At 34.5% G+C, this 19,959-nt stretch overlaps 2 protein-coding genes across 2 annotated transcripts; one reads left to right on the plus strand and one right to left on the minus strand.

Moving 5' to 3' along the window:
* Positions 1–1,101: 1,101 nt before the first annotated feature.
* On the minus strand, positions 1,102–13,879 carry LOC113870258 (DNA polymerase alpha catalytic subunit). Its single transcript, XM_027506851.1, has 31 exons — positions 12,758–13,879; positions 12,313–12,483; positions 12,085–12,168; positions 11,893–11,967; positions 11,644–11,708; positions 10,933–11,023; positions 10,638–10,826; positions 9,696–9,859; positions 9,426–9,540; positions 8,445–8,624; positions 8,244–8,357; positions 7,278–7,397; positions 6,864–7,178; positions 6,622–6,714; positions 5,461–5,600; positions 5,305–5,377; positions 5,147–5,203; positions 4,948–5,040; positions 4,415–4,537; positions 4,245–4,342; positions 4,102–4,147; positions 3,797–3,910; positions 3,598–3,681; positions 3,362–3,475; positions 3,176–3,265; positions 3,017–3,093; positions 2,521–2,728; positions 2,264–2,317; positions 2,061–2,180; positions 1,870–1,944; positions 1,102–1,673 (listed from the first exon to the last, which is right to left on the minus strand). Exons 1-31 carry the CDS (start codon positions 13,877–13,879, stop codon positions 1,527–1,529), a joined length of 4,611 nt encoding a protein of 1,536 aa, XP_027362652.1. The 3' UTR covers positions 1,102–1,526.
* Positions 13,880–16,561: 2,682 nt separating this feature from the next.
* Positions 16,562–19,703, plus strand: LOC113868626 (probable serine/threonine-protein kinase At1g01540). The gene is made up of 7 exons (XM_027504381.1): positions 16,562–17,279; positions 17,363–17,467; positions 17,608–17,730; positions 17,843–18,013; positions 18,113–18,242; positions 18,320–18,529; positions 19,211–19,703. The coding sequence occupies exons 1-7, from the start codon at positions 16,654–16,656 to the stop codon at positions 19,364–19,366; spliced, it is 1,521 nt and encodes a 506-aa protein (XP_027360182.1). The 5' UTR covers positions 16,562–16,653; the 3' UTR covers positions 19,367–19,703.
* The last annotated feature ends 256 nt before the right edge of the window (positions 19,704–19,959 follow it).

The raw sequence follows: 19,959 nt of genomic DNA on the forward strand, positions 1-19,959 counted from the left end.
TTGCTTCTGTACAAATTTGTTTTGTTTACCATGCAATGTCAGTCATATAACTAGAATGACGTGAAAGCAGATGTTAAAAAACGTTTACTGATTATTTTTAAATCATCTTAGTTGAATTACTGGAAATAAAATACGAATACACAGCAAGCTCAATCTCCTATAATGCATTTCACCCATTTTTCATTTCCTTATTCCCTCATTTATAAGCGAACTTTCCTCAAACCAACAAAAAAACATTTAATACTTTTCCAAGCAAATAGAACTATAATTTAAAAATGAATAATATATTAAACTAATCATTGAAATTACTAGTTCAATTTAATTTTTAAAATTATAAAAATATTTTAATTTAATACTATACCAAGTATTATTAAATAGAAGACCTGAATTCTCTTCAATTTTGGCAGAAACTTTAAGCAAATTTAGCAAAAAATAATTTTTACTTAAGTTTAGAAAATTCACTTAAATAAATTTGATAAAAAGTAATTTTTTTTTAAATTAAAAAATTTACTTAAGTCAAAATTATGAAAAATTTTAAAACTTAATTTTCTTCTTCTCTAGATTATAAAATTTTTGAAGAACCTTAATTTTTTATTAATGTATTATTTAGTATATTACTTATGCTAAGTATCAATAAAGTAAAATCATTTAAAATTAAATTAAATTATTAAGAATAATGATAATAATTATAAAAATAATAACTTTAAAAAATTAATTAAAAAATAATTAATCATTCAATCTCACAAAATGTTTCTCGAATTTTCTCTTATTTATTTAAACAAAAATTACTTTTTCACTAAATTCACTTAAATAATTTTTTTTTGTTAAACAAACTTAAATTGTAAAATGTAATTCTCACTCAAACAAGATCCAGAACCACCAAATGGGAGGTAATTATTTCTAAAATTATAATCTTAAAAGACTAAAATACCTAATAATTTTAAAAACTAAAATGATATATTACAAATTATGAATACTTACAATGTCCTATTTAAACCATCCTTTTTTAAAGCATTCTAGCAAATTTTTTCTCAAATCAGTCTTACTCCATTAAGACAAATAAAGAATCACTATGGCAGTAGCAATTAATCATAATCATAAATCAATTTTAACCTTAATTCTTTTTAAATTGATTTTACTACTATCTAATACAAAATACTCAAGTAGAGTAAAATCAGAGGGTCCACCCCACCCCTTTTTAATCATATTTTTTAAATAAACGTAAAAACATTTACAAAAAATTTAAAAGTGTTCTATGGACAAATACGCAATCAAGAACAAATTACTGCTGTTTCCGATTAACTGCAGAGGGATATTGCGAGGAGATATAATTATAAGCCCTGGACTGCTTGCGTGACTAGCTCAATCAGACTTGATTGTAACACAAGGCTGGTGACGATAACAATCGATAACATATATTTATAGTAACATCATGACTTTGTTGATAATCCCCTTGCTGGTGTAGATTCTCATGGACATCGCTTAGGCTGGACCATGTAAACTCACTTTGGCATCAAATCTGTAAATTAAACTGAAATGACCAGATCCTGCAGTCTCACCCACCCATAGGCGCAACGGTCCCTGATTTTCTGTACCGTTGATGCTGCCAGATTAACCATCGGCCTAATTTTGATCAACTCTTTCTCTATTGGTATTCTAGATTTTGCCTCCATCTGGACAAGTAAAAACACGTGCCAGAGAAAACACGATAATTAGTAATTAATCAAGTTGAATAAACGGTTAATCATTATTCATTTATTTAACTCAAATAACAAATGGTCAAAAAATTATCTTTGGAACTTGGTAGGTTTGCTTCAGCTTTCAACAAAGAATCATCATTAAACTTATCTCGCATCATTTAATGAGTACCTTTTCTATACTACAAACAGAATCGAACACATGGCAAAAATATGAGAGCTGCTTGTACAAGTCTGCTTCAGTGTACTGAAAAATTAATCATATTTAGTTAATTAATTGAAAAAACCAAAGCATTTAAATTTCACTACTATAAATCAAATATATGAACGCAACGGTTAATTCAACAGATTCATCCGTGAAACCTTTCTATGTAGACGCCCATTGCAACGAGGATAATTTGGACAAACAGTTCCTCTCTCAGAATCACCAACCAATCGAAGGCTGATACTTCGCGTTGTATGCTTACACGTTTCATCATCACACTGAATGAAAATCAGTTCAGATAGTGACACCTAATTTTCACAAGCTACTATTATTAATGTTGTATATTAGAGAGGTGACTTACCATTACTAAACCTCTATAGTACATTAAAACAAACTTCTCTGCTTGCCTTTTGACCTGACATAAGGTATATAACCAACCATAAGCAGATGCTCAGGAATTATATTCTATGCCAAAAATCAAATCAACGAACAAGTTAATAAGTGTTACTCCAGATAATCTATTTTGAAGTTGATTAAATGATCTGAAAGGAGTGTAAGAACTTTCCTAGCCGAAATGTAATTCAACACTTAAGGCCTTAAATCTTAAGTTAGTCAAACCTGATTGGCTATCATTGCAGGAGAAATTTTAACATCTGGGCATTTAGGACAGCACAGCTTGCACCAGAAGTTGTACTCAGATTCCTCCGTGACTGACCTGGTTGGCTTTTCACTTCCCAATAAACAAATAGATTTAAACCCAGGTGGGCAGTCAAAAGTACCAGAGCAGCTGGGGCATGACAAGATCAACGGCTCACATCCCTGATACCTGCTATCAATTATATGTTATTCAATAATTTAATCAATAATTATGGCTAGAGAAATCAGTAAAATTCATGAACCATAACAACTACAAAAAGAATCTAACAAAACAACTAGATCAAGAAGCTAAAATACAGTAAAACAAAATTTTATAACTTGTTCGAATCTACGCAAAGAACTACTGAACTTCAGAATGAAAAAAGTTCTACCGTCTCCATATTAACATTGATAGCAAATATGCACATTAAGAGAGACTTGTGACAATTAATGGGACACAAATTTTAGAATCAAGTACCTCTCCTCATCATCAGCAGCAAACAAGAGTGAGCTTGTAGGATCACCGTTTGAAGCCTCACTTGATTTATGATGAAACTGTAAAACAAGTCAAAGAAGAATTGATACAAAAGTAAATTACCTGCCTCTTAATGCTGAAATGAACTAGGATATGTTTTACCTTTGACGAATCAAGCCCTAGACAATCAGCCAGTCTTTCGGGGCTTGTCCCCTGAATTGATGCACAAAGACGTGATACCACAGGGTGAATCTAAAAGAGGAAAAAGAAAATACTTAAGCAGGGTACAGAACTTGGTAATCATTTTTATTTATAAAATTAGCTACTAAAGTGAAAAGTCTAAGACACCTGTTGTGACAAATAGTAATCAATGTCAATCAGCCATGTCCCTTGTTCTCGTTTTAGTTCATCAGGATGTCTGGCACGTTGAGCAATGCCGCCTGCACTGCCTGAACTAGAGCCCTATCAAAAACATATATTAAAATTACAAGAGATTGCATATGACCAACATCAACTACTCAATGCAAACGATCTTTTCAGAAGTTACACAATTTGGCCTTTGATTGAGTGACAAAATGACAAACCTGCTCATAGCAAATTATATAAGGGATTGTATCACCAACAGAACAACCAGAGGAGTAACCTTGTTGCTTCAATCTTTGTGCCACCTACATGTTGATCAGTTGATCAAGAGAGGAATGCTCAGAAGCAAGTACATCACAGCAAAAGAAAACATAGATCAGACCGTTTTAAAAAACAAAAATCAAAATAGCTTGGACTCACAAGAACATGTGGCTGGTTTTTGGCATCAGGATAAGCATCAGGAGGTTTAGTCAATGTCTTTGTAATGACGTATTTCTCTAATGGCACTTGTCCATTCCTCATTTCTTCTTGTACCTGCATAAAGATTAACATTCAATAGTTTGCAGGAGAAATAAATCTAAAACCTCAAATTTCAATTTTAAAATCATTAGTAAAAGGTAGGGCATAGTCTGCATGAACTAAATTCCCAATAAACTTCAATGCCTTCACCAATGTTTGATAATTAAACCATTAAAAAAATGCTGCTCCACAACATCACAATTTACCTTCATGAGAGAACTGTGGATTGACTCAATGACATCTTCACATGACCTGTATGCATGGGAACCATAATACTAATAGTTAATGGATAAATGAATTAAAAATCTTGCAGCTAGAATAGCCAAATTGGGTGAAGGTAATAGGATACCCTCCCGACAAAATTTGTGTCAAGCAGAAATCTCCTAATTCTTTTGCTAGTAAGCTCCAGTCACGACGAACAATGTCAAGACCTTTACGTTCAATAACCTGCAGCATGCATTAATTCCACTGCATGATCTTCCCATGATGTTGGGTGATGCGAAAGAATAAGAAACATACCTCATAAGGGATGCCATCCTTAAACTGCACCTTTACAGCTGCATATTTCTTTTTCTTAAGAAGCAGCATCCTTTTATATAAACCATCAAGATCAATTTCCAGGCATGTATATTTCTTATTGACCTAATGACAAATTAAAGAAACCGCTCATCACAAGAGCACTCCTCGAAAAAACAAAACTAGAAAGAAAGAAACCAGCATTTATTATTGAAACATGCATGCATGTCAAAATTATCTATAATTACAAACAGTGGAAACCAACATGGTAAGATATCATAGCAGCAGCTTATCTAAGTCAACTCACTAATGCAGGAACTAGCAAGTATGAACCCAACTTCAAATAATCTTTCAAATAGAATATAAGAAAAGAATCATTAAATATATTCTAAAGGGGGACTAGCATGGCTGAAAAGCTCTCGTTCTGGCTCTAATATATACTGCGTTGCACAAAATTAGCGCAAATGTGAATCTCAACTGCCAAGAGCTCATATATAGGTTAAAGGAGTTTTGCACAGCTAATAGTCAAATCTTACCTCTTGAATAACTCTTCCAGCAATTTTATTTGCTTCCTCAATATCATCTAGCCCACTGTAAATCATTATTGAATCAGTATCACCATAGATCACCTATAAAACAGAAGGTACACCAATTAATAGCTAATTTCTCGACCAGTTACATCAAATAATTCATATACAAAAACAATACTTCAATATGCAGCGCACAAGAAATAACCTCTAAATTCAAGTTATTCTGAACAAGATCAACAGTACTCTGTAGTATCTCTCTTCCCTGTATGACCATTAGACATGCAAATGAAAATGTGTTTGAAAATATATTTGAAAGTATGGTAGACACCGGTTATGTTGAATAAGCCAGCATATTCTTCTTACTTGTAGGGTAATGAGCTCAGCAAGCGGCTTAGCATAAAATCTTGAATTGGAAAACCCCAGGCACCCATACATACTGCATCACATGCCATATGATTTTACATAGAGAAGAGTAAATACCAATTTTGGGCACTCAGAACTAAAGGCAAAAGAAAAAACCTGTTTGCAGTAAGTTTCAGTGCTTGCTGCTGGATGTCCAGTTGCTGAACTCTGATAGGATCAGCTTTATCATTCTTCTGTTTTTCATTCTTTATCCACGACTTTACTTTTTTCCTTCGGTCCACCAGATTTTTCAGTACCTAGCACAACAAACAAATTCAAAATTTTACACACGCATCTTATCTCTGTAGTCTCCAAAAGAAGGGGAAACAAAAATCGTCCAGTACAAGTAATAAAGTTATCTCAAACTTTTAGTGCATTAATAAATCGCACGAAAAACAGAAGTGCCACGTTGTCTTTGACTAACGGGAACCATCCAAATAAATATTTTAGGACCCTGAGGATACCTCTCAATGTTACGCAGCTAAAGTGCGTTTGGAAACGGAATGAAGACCAATTTTTATTTTTTGAGGATTTAAAATGAGTTGTCGTAAAATGCTTTTAAGTGAAATTTCTGAAATCCTGTCTCACATCTCTCAACTCCAACCAGGTCGGTCATGGCCTCCTCCTACGTACTGTGCTTTACCTTACTTGGAGTTGTTTTCTGTTATCTATCTGTTTCGATCGGATCCCCGTTTGGAAATAGCAAAGGGTATATCATATTATACATGGTCAAGTCCTATTTGGATGATGCTGAAAAGAGTGTTCTCTCTTATTTCCCATCCATTGAAGGTCTATCGCTAGTCGATTAGTCACCGCCTTTCATATCATCTTCATTGAAAGTTTGAAACAACCGTGGCCACACGATTGGGAGTCCTTTCCAAAATTCGTAGTTTTTCGAACACTGAAAAGTCTCCTAATTCTTGTTTCCCAATGCTATAGCTGGTCACAGAAATAAAAGCAGCAGCCAAGGTGTAAAACAAACTACATCGCTGAGACAGGTCTAGAAAATCTAGTTTCATATGCAATTATCCAAACCAAAAAACTATCGATCTCAAAACATCCTATCCATACGCCATGAAACAGAAGCCAGAGCCTCGTATCAGTTCAGTAGTAGTCTATAATATATAAACTATTTCAGATTAAATTAGGAAATTTCAATCAAAAAAGCTAAATCATATCACAAGAAACTTACATAAAATTTCAAAATGATCTGACAAGTGCTACGATTCTGGAAGAATGATTTAAAAGATAAAATTGTTTGTATATGTGCATTTTTACCTCTGGCAAGACTCCTGTTCTTTTACTAGATGGTAGATGAGGGAAAGATCCGTCGGAAGATCTTTCAACAGTTGTGAAGCAGATATTGTATTCCTGTGATTCAGTTCAGTAAGTCGCAAACAGCAGAAAGTATCGTAAATTACTGTTAGAGGCAAAGTGGACTAGCAAATAAAACAGACAAAATCCCAAGGTAGAATGAAAGTGACTAAACCGAACACTTGAAAGAGAACAATAATACCAACCTGAATTATAGAAGGATAAAGACTATTGAAGTCCAGAAGCAATATATATTTGTCATATAGACCCTTCTTCGGCTCTAAAACCAGTCCCCCGGCATAGGAAGGAGCCTTTCTGCCTTTTTTGGGATCAGTTTCAGAAGCATCATTGTCATAGTTTGCATCATCTACTTCATCAAAGTTGCTATCCTCAACACCAGGAGTTACTCTGCGTTTCAATTTTGTTTCTTTTGCATGGTTCGAAAACTTGTCTGGCACGATATATTTCTTTGCATGGAAAGTATGCAACAAAAGATACTCCACTCTCTGAGCTCGAGCACCCTGAAAATGTAAATGAAAAAAACATTAGTTATGCTCCTCTGCTGCTAGGTCGAGTATAGGATCAAACCAAACTAGCAAGTAAAAACAACGGGGGCTCACCTGAAGAGTTTTTCCCCACAGATTACCACTTATATTAGTCAGCTGACGTGTGAGTGGAAGAATACTCAAATAAAACATTAGTTCCATAGACAACCATGCATCCGTTTCACCATATTCAATCTGAAAAAGTCAAGGACATTGTGGTAATCATAGTTGAAGCAAATACAGTAATTATCATGTTCAATCAATCAAATCTTCCAAATGGCTAAAGTAATTTATTTGCCCCACGCTTATATTTTGCAAGACAACATCGAAATAAGTCAAGAAGATTCCATAATATATTAACTTAAGATTCTAAAGTCATCAAATTCTGCACAGTTCATTTTAGTCATAAGACACGCTACTATTAATCTATCACTTTCAATAACACAAATAGTTAGCCCACATGCATCATCGAGTTCAAGCCACTATACCAATAAAGGGAAAATAAAGTGCTAATATAAACACTCATTAAAAGAGTAATAGTTTAATATTGATGGAAGTGCAACCTATTGCAGAATGTATCTAGATTTTTCATTTGCCCAAAGAATTCTCATTTGTCCAAACGAAAGCATCAGTTCAAAATACTGATGCAATAAACAGGAAATGAAAATAAAAAATCCATATAAATTAAGTGTTTATCATTTCAAAAGACAATCCTCATGTAAACTGCACAATGAGCACATCAGAGAGTTCTCTCAACAATTAAAAATAAGGTTTAATTAAGTAACTTGTTCTTTAAAATGTTACTATTTTTGTTTTAGTCCCTACAAAAGTTTTATTCGATTTCAATTCCTAAAACATGGTTTTAGTCCTGAGTCATTGACTAAAACCATGTGTTATTTGTTAAATATAAGGACTAAAATTGAATAAATTTTTATAAGAACAACTAAAACAAAAATAATGATGAGATTTTTATGAATTAATTGCTTAAATAAACCAAAAAAAAAAACATAGAGAAAGCTGTTAGGGTACACTGGCACCTACAAGCTCCATTAAGGATTCTGCTGTTTGGAACATTTTTGGAACATCCTGTGGGGAAACTTCCTTCCGAAACTTGTTCAGATGTGTTTTAGCAAGGTGAGTTAAAGCATAACTAACCTGAAAGAACCAATTTGGATAGTTACTAGTTAAGAATAAAAAAAAACAAAATTCCTGCTAAGCATCAGTTCTCAACAAATACTTTACCTCCTTTAATAGGTCACGCGAACACAAGTATGTATCACAAAGAAGCCGGCCAGCAATGCAAGACATAATACCAGGATCTGCTCCTGAACCAAAAATCTTGCTTCTTCTACCAAACTTAGGCATTGTAGAACGGTTGAGGCGGCCTAGTTTAGACCAGTTGCTGCTTGCTACCTTGCAAGCCTGCATAATTTTTTGGAGTGTTTTTAGGCGCAGCAGCTCCTTCAAAGTGTACAATGCAAGTTGGATGGAATGCAGCTGACTTTTTATTTAGAAAAGCATAACAGACTTTTAAGAGAAGAGAATTTATAGCAATGGATCATTGAGGAACAATGAATGTCATTTCCTTGCACATATGATGAAAACAACACCAAGAACATTGTATTTGGAATTTCAGGATAAAGCTTGAAGTTGCTAAGTTTAAAATGTAAAAGTAAACTGAAGTCTGAAGAACAAATTAGAAAATATGGCTTTCTGAGTGCTTATTCAGGAAACATGTAATGATGGACCAGCTAATGAGTTTCACAGAAATTAGGGGGGACTATATCCATTCAACAGTTAGACCAATCAAAAACAACAGAAAATTGACCTAAAAAATGACCAGATTGAAAAGGCTGTGAACTAGCTGCATGGTTTCAATTTAATTTTTCTTTTCAAGACAAATTCAAACCTTCAAATGAATTTAATACTCCATTTAATATTGCATATAAGGCACATTCTCATCCCTTTCCCCAGCATATCTTTCATAATCAACTCTGACCAAGTAATTTTGGTCCTCATGAAATTTTGATACTATTTTGCCATCATAAGAATGAACCCCTAACTGATTGATGTAATTGCTCAAACCATCTAAACCACTAATTTCTCATACAAATAACATCCATTTGACAGTAAAGAATCATAAGAAAAACAACTGAAATACAAAATTCAATTAATTTCCGTTCAAAACAAAATGGTCATTTCACAGAAAAAGACAATTCCCACCTGAGATCTGTGGAGAAGAACATCCAGGTCAAATCCAGAAATATTATGTCCAACAAGAACATCGCTATCCAACTTGTATAATTCTAACATCAGGCGATTTAACAGAGCTCTTTCACTGAAAACAAAGTTAAGGCATAAGTCAACCATAGAAACAATCATAACTTCCAAGAAGAGTTTTACAATATATAGATATGGAAAGTAAAGGATAGCATGTGGTCATGCATATAGGCACAATGCTCAAAATAGCAACCCATCTTTTAAAGTTTCCACCTGCTTTCAACACACACAACATTGGATCCAGCTTTTAAGTTTCTGTCTGTAACCTCCTTGTTGAATCCCAGCGGAAATATATTCCCATCAAGTTTTCGAATAACAGTAAAATGGGTCAGCCTTCCAGGTCTCTTCCACTCTGAAGCCAACATAGGAGTGTCAATCTAAAAAGTCAAACAGGAAAGGTTACTGCTGATCATACTTCCACGGTAATTACATTTAACATAGTAGTGAATTAGCTAATAAATATCCTATAATTCGATAGTGAATATTCAAACTGCCAAAGAGGGCATCCATTCATATATATATTCACTTACAAAATTTAAAAAAAAATGTTTTTTAGTTCAAGATTCAATATTACATCATCCTAAATATTTATACACGTGAAACTGAGTATACTTTCTTGAAATTTCAAGCTTTGAGTCAGTACATGTTCACGTTAAGGACAAGAGAACACAAGATTCGAAGACTAATGAATCAATAACCACAGAAATTGGAGAGAAAAGACTGTTCTTTGAAAAGATGAATTCATTTGTGATAGCTGTTCGTAGGAAGTAGTTTGGTAATTCATTCACCTAGCATGCATCATTAGTTCATTAACATTCAAAATATACCAAATCACCCCATAATCTTGGGAGTTCAAATTGTATGTATGTAACTCTCACTATTCATATCATGCGCTAAGAAATATCTAACATATAGAAGTGGCTAATCATAGATAACTGTCAGCCAGATTCAAACTTCACAAGCATATAGACAGCAAATTAATGCCTCCTGAAAAGTACATTTGCATATACATATATTTTTATATTCAGACACATAAACTCACAGACACATAATGCACCTGATCCCATTGCAAAAGATATGCTAGCACACTATACATAACAAAACCAAAGTAATGGTAAGAAAAAATCAAACACTACAAAAGGCACTGCAAACAACCTTAACCATATTGCAACACACAACGGATGCAGATACAATCTCATTTATGTTCTGTTTTTCATTTATGGTTGTTTTCAAGTTTATTGCTGCAACAACCACAGGAGGAATCCTAGAAGTGATTTTTGAAGGAGTTGAACTCCTTATATGTTTTGGAGAGTCAACAGTCACTTCAAATTTGCACCAGCTAACCTGTAGGCACAAACAAGGCACTGGGTTAAAAAAGGCTGCCTGCATAAGGAATAAAAGACAATATTATATACATTACTTCTAAGGAATCCTAGACAATAAACCTCACCCTTCGAGAAGCTGAGCTTGTACAAAACTTTGAAACATGTAGCCATGAAGGCCCCTTTATCTTTCTTTTAATCAGAAAAAGCTCAAGCGCACTGCAGATTGTAATACAGTCAATCATTTGTTCTTTTAACAAAAAATTAAATAGTCAACTAGCAGACACTTTTAATACAAGGGGGAGATTATGGTGTAAATATCCCTACACATTATACTGGCAAAATACTGTTCAACAGGAAGGTCAATCATTTCAAATACACATTTCAGTCAACAAAGTTCTTGTTTCTGTTAAAAAAAAAAGGTTTTCAGTTTCTAGAATTAAGCCAGCTCCTCGCACCCAAAAAGAAATTATATCAGTTCATATGACATTCTGTTTCAGAGATCTGGCAAGTACTTGAAACACGTAATTACTGAGAAACTGTTTTATCTTCCTATAAGGAAACCTCCAAGGTTTTGCCAGATTATTACCCCAAGTATTCCCTGATGCATATGACAAGTTTAAATGGCTAGAGTGACTAAGCCGAATGCATATACTTAAGCTTGGTGCTGAGATAGAAAATACATTTTAAGCACCATAAAGTAAGGTCACAATAATCAATTTTGAAAATAATTTGAGTTCTTGAGTTTAAGAAGGCAGAAACAATATTTTTCCTTCGAGTTGCATGTTCAATCCAAAACATCACAGAGGATAGTCTCTGTCTCTGAATACTTATAATACCTGCAACCAGTTCCCAAAAGAGCACAGAAACTTTCTCCTTTGAGATCTACTGGAAGTACTGGATCCTGCAATGGATAAAATATGGGGGGAAAGAACATGCGCAACAAGCTTTAGAAAACAATATTCAATTAGAGAAGGAGCAATTTTGGAGTTCATACTAGTCTTTAAAAAGTCAACATGAGGACATATCAATGATATTTTGGCATCCTTCATTTTTTCTTGAGGATGTTCTTAGATTTGACAGTGTACCTTGAATGAATAATTGATTTTCACCACATAATTTTCACCTGTAGGAATTTCAGATCGTTCAAATGCATATTTCCTCTGCAAAAATGAGCAACGAATCAGAATTAAAAAACATCAATAAATTCACATGGCACAAAAACATCATATAACTCATTCATGCACTCCAACTCATCAGAAATTATCTAATCAGAAAACCTTAACAGGTGCCATGCTAAAGTTAGAAACTTCCAAATTCACCAGATGCTGTGCTATTTCACTCTTAACATCAGATACTGCATCCTGCAATTTTAAAGAAAAATGGGACAAGACAGAATGTATTAACCCCTGGCTAACAGAAAAGTAGGGAAGAAATTCAAACTAAATAAAAACAAGAGCAAATAGTATATAAATTTTACGCAAGAGATCAACAAAGTAAAAACTAACTTGAAGCTTCTTAAAGAAATCTGCAGGAGAAATTCGAGACTCTTGGACATCTCTCTCGAGACTCATCATCTCATCAGTGCAGTGCAAAGGATGACTAGGAATTGCATAGACACACCTCTGCATGTTCTTTACAATAACACAGCAACTCTGATACAAGTTCCCTGTTTTGACCTAATCCTCAAGCAGAATGCAAATAGTCAAATTCATTGTCATTCTCATCAGCGGTAATGAGTAACTGACTGTTACACCCAACTTAATTTCCCATTGATAAAGTCCAAAAAAATAAACTAAAATTAAAAAAAATTAGTACACAACATGACTTTACACTAGACATGTTGATAAAACCTTATAGGTGAAGAAAAGCATATGCAGCATAGTCAATTGTGAATGAAAAAAGGTACAAATTAAAAAAAGAGAAATAAGATAATCTGTCTTATAAAATTACCTTCCCAAACAGGTAAAGAGTGCCCCTATTCTCTCCATAGAACTCCTCATAGGCATCTAAAATGTAGAAAGGCAGTGACTCATCTTCCTCCAGATCAAAATCCGAGTGTTGTTGATTATGCAAAGCATCCTTCGAATCAGCAACATTGATATCCCCTCCACCAACGCTCTTCGCCTCCTTCCAACCAGCAGTAGCACACAATGCCGGGTCCTCCTCCTCCTCTTTAACTTTCGCATTCAAAGTGAACACCTCCTTTTTCGTGTCCTGTTTTACTTCAATTTCAATGTTCTTCACTGCTTTCTCCTCAACTAAACCCTCCTTAATTGGGCAATCATCAGGCTCCAACGCATGTCCATTCTCAGAACTTCCGTGCACTGAGTCTTCAATTTCTTTAACTGTTTCACACTTTTGCTCTAATCCCAGGTCACGACCATTATTCTCAGCAACCTTAATCGACTCAGACTTATCATTTGCGGTCAACAAAGAACCTCCGATGAATTCAGCAGATGGCTTGTCATTGCTAATCCGCGAAGCATTGTTGGCAACAGAAACTGAAGAGGAATTCGCTTGACCCCTTCTACGCCTCAGTCTATCGGTCTCGTCCGGTGCAAATTCCGCGATAACATCGTCGACGATACTATCGCAGACCTTGTCATCTCTGCTTTTCTTGAAAACCGACGAAGTGAACATTGAGGACAATCTCTGACCTCCCATCATGGCGGCGGCAGCGGAGAGCGAAGAAGAAGGTCGTTTCGGCTGAGGATCCTTCTTCTCGACTCTTTTGCGTTTCGGTCTCTCCGATTCGCCTTCGGATTCGTCAGAGGAAAGGGTGAAGCCAGCCTTAGACCAATCCTCTTCCTCGCCTTCGTCGCCGTATCCCAGACCTTCATCGTCGACGATGAAAGCGCGTGCCTGTTCACGGCGTTTGGCGACGAGAGCGTTGTATTCGTCCTCGGCAACAGTGTCGTAGATAGGGTTTTCTAACCTGATTTGGGGTCCATCGGCATCGGATCGGCGACCGCCGCGGAGGCGAGCTTTGAGGCGTTCCAAGGCTTCGCTGCGGGCGGTGGCCTCCGGTCCCCTGGGCCTTCGCCTCCCGGTTACAGGCTCCGCATCCGCCATCTCTCTCTCTCTCTCTCTCAGTGGCGATGAGTGTGATCTGAGAAGTGAGAATGAGACAACAGTGACGCAGTGGGTGTTTTAAAGCCTAGCGCGGGAAATTGTTCCAATTTTGGCGCGCTTGTATCAACCAATGTTTAGTTCTTAAACAAAATTTAAAATGCGTAGTATAAAAAATGTTTAAATATATCATTAAAATTAATTTTAGTTTCTCAAAAAAATATTAATTTAAATTTTGTTCACTTTTAAAGTTTTTCTCAAAAAATGTTTGTAACTATATGATGCAAAAATCAATTTTCAGTTACTAAGTGATATGTAGTATATGTTTACATTTGTGTCATCTCGTTCGTGAGAAGGAATAAAAATCATTTTTGTAAAATTAAGATTTCTGATACAAATTTTAAAAATTAAATTCATTTTTGACATACTAAAAATATATTTATGCTATTATGTGTAATAGTTTTTTTCAATTATCTTTTCCAAGTGATACTAAGCATATCAATTAATAATAATTATACTGAGTCATTTTAAACGTACAACTATTATTGACGCATATTGCATTTTCTAAAAAACAGTCAAAACAGTGTATTTGAGAGCAAATGACAATCAAGTCTATCCGATTTTCATAAAACGTGAATAACACAGAATGGCAACATTTTGAAAATAGCTAAGGTTAGAAGAAAAATAAGGTACTAACTCCCATGGAGTAGTCAAATGGCCAAACTAGCCAAACATATGTCAGCCTAAGTCAGCTTGTTTTTAAAATTTATAGCTACAAATATAAATATAAATATTATAACTTATTTTTGTTTTTATAATTAAATTTAATTTGGTAATAATATTTTTTATTTAATTTATATTTTTATCTTTTGTTTTATTTTTAAAAAATATAATAATAATAATAATAACAATTTATTATTTTTAATATATAACTATCTCAAATTATATATAAATATAATTTTTATATAATATATTAATTTTTATGAAATCATTAAAATATAATTTTATAAAAAATTAAATATCTATTACGTAAAATTATACGTTATTTAACACTTTAGAATATTAGCTTTATTATTTGAGTAATTTTTTTAATTTTTTATTATAATATAAGTAGATAGTTTTTGTTATATTGATTTAAAATTGTATTAATTAAAATTTATGGTATTTTATTTATCAATTATATATTTTATCTTCTTATTTTTTTCAGCTGCAACAACAGTTATGAATTTTTTTTGTTTATTTATATATTATTAGATAAAAAAATATATTAATCAATATATATATAAATTTTTATTCTTTTAAAAGTTTATGAATTTCTTTATTTAGTACCTTAATTTTAAAAATTTTAAACAAAATTATTATTTTTAATTTATATATAATTTTTGTATTTATTTGTAAATTAGTCTCTATTTTAAAAAATTATATTAAAACTTTACGAGTAGTTTATCATATTTTAATTTCAGATAAAGATTAGAATATATTTAAAAATATATATATACCTGTAAATCTAAACGTACAAAAGGAGCAGGACATCAAAAGGAGAAACAAGTGAAGAGAGGGGCAAGTTCACTTAATGCTATTCTTTTATTATCTAATGTCAATGATTTGGCTGCAATTTTACAGTACATATTCCTTTCTAACTAGTTTTTGAACTAGACGCAATTTCCCATAAATAACTTGCAGACGAAGTAAATTATGTACATTTTAACCCATTATATGTACTAATTTTCTGTTACAGACTAAATAATTATTGAGGGCATAGGAACTCGTTTAAGATTGGATTCTCACCAAACTTACATAGCCCGTGTATGTTTTTTGTTTCATCTTGCCATTTTGATGCAGTCATCGTAAGCACACACATATTTAAAGGAAACAATTAATATCGGTGGGGCTGATTGAGTTTTGTTGGGTTGAAAAGAACTGTGTGCAGCCAACCTAATCCGATTACAATTCTGTGATGCATATTAAATGTTTGAATCAATATTTTTTAAAAGGGCCATTATTTCACATTAAAACATTTTTAAATTAGAAAATAAAATTCATTATATTTTCAAACAATAATGCGGGCTTCGTTTCCCGAATTAAAACCAATCTGAACATCTAACATCACATCACATCATACACTAAACAATTCGGCTAGCTTTTTAATTTATTCAATGAATTAAGCATTCAATAAACACCCAGAATTAGATGGGAAATGTCGCTTTGAGCATATCATTGTAGCACATAAAAACTTGAATCTCCACACCTTTTATATAACATCCCTAAATTAAAAAGGAAAGAACGCACTACTTTAAAAACAATAAAAGAAAAAACATTTACACTCATTAATGTTTTTTCACTAGCAATGATTATTCCTACCGTTGAAATTAAAGTGCATCTCTCATCCTAGAAAGTTAAAGCGCACATTTAAAGGCCACTTTTTTTTTTTTCTATTAACCCATAACACAAACACAACACAAATACATGTTGCTAATCCGAAATCAACAGTGCAAAGGTGTTATAATATGATGATAACGTGTCGGAAAGCAAAAACGCGAAGCAGATTGTGGGGTGGGCTCACACGGTAAAAGGAATTTTGACAGAAACTACAGTTAGGCAAAAGCAACAGATTTCACTTCACACGTAGCATTCTCCAAAATACACAGTGCAGTCACAGACACTGCAATTGATTGCATACTGTGTTGCCACTGGGTCCCACCATGCCAGCTGCTATTGCCTCCATCACTTTCTTCTTCATCTTCTTCTTCTCGCTCTGAGTTAGTTCATTCTTCGCAATGCCCAATCATTCCACCGCCACAATGAACGATCAACTATCCAACCCCACCTCCATTTTCGGCCTCCGTCTATGGGTGGTTCTCGGTGTTTGTGTCGGCGCCGCCATTGTTCTTCTTCTCTTTCTCATCTCTATATGGCTCGCTTTCAAGCGTTCCAAGACCAGCCCTTCTATTCCCGACGTATCCAAAGAGATCCAAGAAATCAGAGTCGTCGACCATGCTCCGAATCCCGCCCTCCAACCCGACCCGTTTCCCGAACCCGAACCTATTCCTTCCAACGAGCGACAATCCTTGCTTTCTATTCCTCCCGAAGATGAAACAAATTCTCTCGCCTTCAACAGAATTCAGTTTGAGATTGGGAAGAATCATCGAATCTCGTACCCTGAACGTGCCTTCGTTCGGTCTGGTTCGAATGAGGAACCTCGACCCGTGGATCAGGTTCCGACTGTGATTCCTGAAGTTTCTCATTTGGGCTGGGGCCACTGGTACACTCTCAGGGAGCTTGAGGATTCTACTAGTGGGTTTGCTCCCGAGAATGTTATTGGTGAAGGTGGATATGGGATTGTGTATCATGGTATTTTGAATGACAATACTCATGTTGCTATCAAGAATCTCCTCAATAATAGGTGAATTTCTCTCCCTTGTGTGTGTGTGATGTACAATTAATTGATAATGACGAGATTGGTGTGTGAATAATTGATGACCCCAGGGGACAAGCTGAGAAAGAGTTTAAGGTTGAAGTGGAAGCTATAGGACGTGTTCGTCACAAGAATTTAGTGAGGTTGCTTGGTTATTGCGCTGAAGGAGCTCATAGGTATTCTCTTTGTTTCTTTGTATTATTTTGTGCAATAATCTTTTATGCTCGTTTGTGAATATTCATAACTGTTATCTCTCTATGCATGTAATATAGTATAGTATAATTATGAACTGATATGGGTTTTCTTTCTCCTACAGAATGCTTGTGTATGAGTACGTTGACAATGGTAACTTAGAGCAGTGGCTGCATGGGGATGTTGGGCCTTGCAGTCCTCTAACATGGGAAATTCGAATGAACATTATTCTAGGAACGGCAAAAGGGTAAACTAAACAATTTGCTTGCTCTGCTTTGCCATCTTTTCTCATGTTATTATTTGATGTGTTGTACTCCTTCCTTGTTCTTCAATTCCCAATTTATTGTTTTTTTTAACAGGTTAACTTATCTTCACGAGGGGTTGGAACCAAAAGTTGTTCACCGTGATATTAAATCAAGCAACATTTTGCTTAATAGGCACTGGAATGCGAAGGTGTCAGACTTTGGCCTTGCCAAACTCCTTGGCTCCGATAACAGCTACATTACAACCCGTGTCATGGGTACATTTGGGTTTGTATAGTCTCCCTTGTCAATTGTCCCATATTTTTCCTGCAAGTGTTGTTCATTATGAGATGGCAACAATTCCCTTACTTTTTCTGCTTTTGGCAGATATGTTGCTCCTGAATATGCAAGTACTGGCATGTTGAATGAAAGAAGTGACGTGTATAGTTTTGGAATTCTTATCATGGAAGTAATTACAGGAAGGAATCCAGTTGATTATAGTCGGCCTCCTGAAGAGGTTTGATCTATTTTACTATTGTGAAACTCCCCTGTCGTTACCCTTTTCACTTGTCACTAAAAAGTTGAGATTTTCAGGTGAATTTAGTTGACTGGCTCAAGAAGATGGTTAGTAACAGAAATCCAGAGGGGGTATTGGATCCCAAGCTCCCTGAGAAACCAACTTCGAGGGCACTAAAGCGAGCCCTTCTTGTAGCCTTACGATGCACGGACCCTAATGCACAAAAGCGGCCTAAAATGGGGCATGTCATACACATGCTTGAAGCCGAAGATTCTCCCTACAAAGAGGTAACAATCATTTCTCTGAAGTTAATTCAACCTCATTATAGTGCTATTTAATGCATGTAACGAAGTAAGGATAGCATGTGGTTTGTTCTTTCATTAACTGGTTGGATAATTAAGACAATACGCCACAGTTAAAAGGAAGTATATTTAAATTTCATTCAATAAAGACTTGATAACAAGCAATTCCTTGTTCTTCACATTAAATTGCCATATTGTGGAATTTCCATTCTTGGCCTAAAATGGAGTTCTGGCATAACTTAGTTTCTAATTTTGTGTTTCAATTCAAGTTGGTTGGCGCGTATCATAGTTTTTGTGTGAACTCTTGTTATGAATGCATATTTATAGCTAGACACCATGTGGCTAAATATTTAAATAACTAAAGAGATATTATTTTCATTTATGTTATATAATCTCTGTGCAATGTGCGTCTCTGCAGATGATCTACAAGTCTTTTGTTTGATCTAGTTTCATAATTCATATATTATTATTCATCTAACCATGTTCCCCTCCTGCATACTAACTGGACCCCACCAAAGTTTGATAAATGAAGTCACAAGTAAAAACAAAAGTACCCAATTTAATGTGATAATGAAGAACGGAGTATTACATTGTATCACTGATATTTGACATTCATCGTGGAGCTTTTTGAGTTTTACTTTTTGATTAAGTGCAATGTTATTGTAGGATCGCAGAGCTAGAAGGGATGCTGGACATTCACCTAACGATAGAGTAGGGGATGGATTGAAAGAGGAGGCAGCTGTATCAGTTGATGCTTGTAAACTTGAAAACGGGATGTGTGCCAATGAGACAAGATCAAACCATCAAATAGAAAAGCAATAAATTTGCATATCTGTCTCTTAAATGACCAAAAAAACTGGTGGCACCCTTCACAACCTGTCATTGCTATAGGCCAAAAAAAAAATAAAAATCAAATTTGCATCCATCGGGCCATAACATACTTTGCTTTAGGTTGTTTGCACCTTCCATACCTCAGTCTATACTCACATAACCAACCCCACAACTAGATTTATCTGCTTTCTGTCTGTCCCGTGCCTTTTTTTTAAGGGATGATGATTTTAGCTATAGAGGTTGCTCATGTAAATTTTAGCGATATTGTTCTATTCATTCAATAAAAGATTATTAATAATGCATGGTTGGATATCATGTTTTGATCTGCTTGTACATTGTTAGATCAAAACATATTGCAGTGTCAATGTTGCAATGACATGCGCCTAGAAAGTGGAGATGTAGATGAGATTAAATGCACCACAATTTTTTTTTTCTTTTTGGGTGCGTGTGGTCATTACACTACGTTCTAGTGAGACACAGCATATTCATGTTAAGTAGTTGGCATCATATTCGATGAAAAATTATTTCCCCTTCAAATCACTGGCCCTTTAGCCCCATTTTATGTCAAGTGGGGAACTTTTGAT

Source organism: Abrus precatorius, unplaced genomic scaffold (genome assembly GCF_003935025.1).
Source record: "Abrus precatorius isolate BTA unplaced genomic scaffold, Abrus_2018 Scaffold6, whole genome shotgun sequence".
In the NCBI taxonomy this organism is placed as follows: Eukaryota; Viridiplantae; Streptophyta; class Magnoliopsida; order Fabales; family Fabaceae; genus Abrus; species Abrus precatorius.

What these genes read in the sequence shown, in the direction of transcription:
- LOC113870258 (XM_027506851.1), bottom strand. Translation starts at nt 13,879, where the DNA reads ATGGCGGATGCGGAGCCTGTAACCGGGAGGCGAAGGCCCAGGGGACCG. An exon ending in CTGAGCTCATTACCCTACAA is followed by an intron (nt 5,204 to 5,304) that starts GTAAGAAGAATA and finishes ATGGTCATACAG; the next exon opens with GGAAGAGAGATACTACAGAG. An exon ending in ACACAAATTTTGTCGGGAGG is followed by an intron (nt 4,148 to 4,244) that starts GTATCCTATTAC and finishes CCATGCATACAG; the next exon opens with GTCATGTGAAGATGTCATTG.
- LOC113868626 (XM_027504381.1), top strand. Translation starts at nt 16,654, where the DNA reads ATGCCCAATCATTCCACCGCCACAATGAACGATCAACTATCCAACCCC. An exon ending in ATTCTAGGAACGGCAAAAGG is followed by an intron (nt 17,731 to 17,842) that starts GTAAACTAAACA and finishes TTTTTTTAACAG; the next exon opens with GTTAACTTATCTTCACGAGG. An exon ending in ATAGTCGGCCTCCTGAAGAG is followed by an intron (nt 18,243 to 18,319) that starts GTTTGATCTATT and finishes TGAGATTTTCAG; the next exon opens with GTGAATTTAGTTGACTGGCT.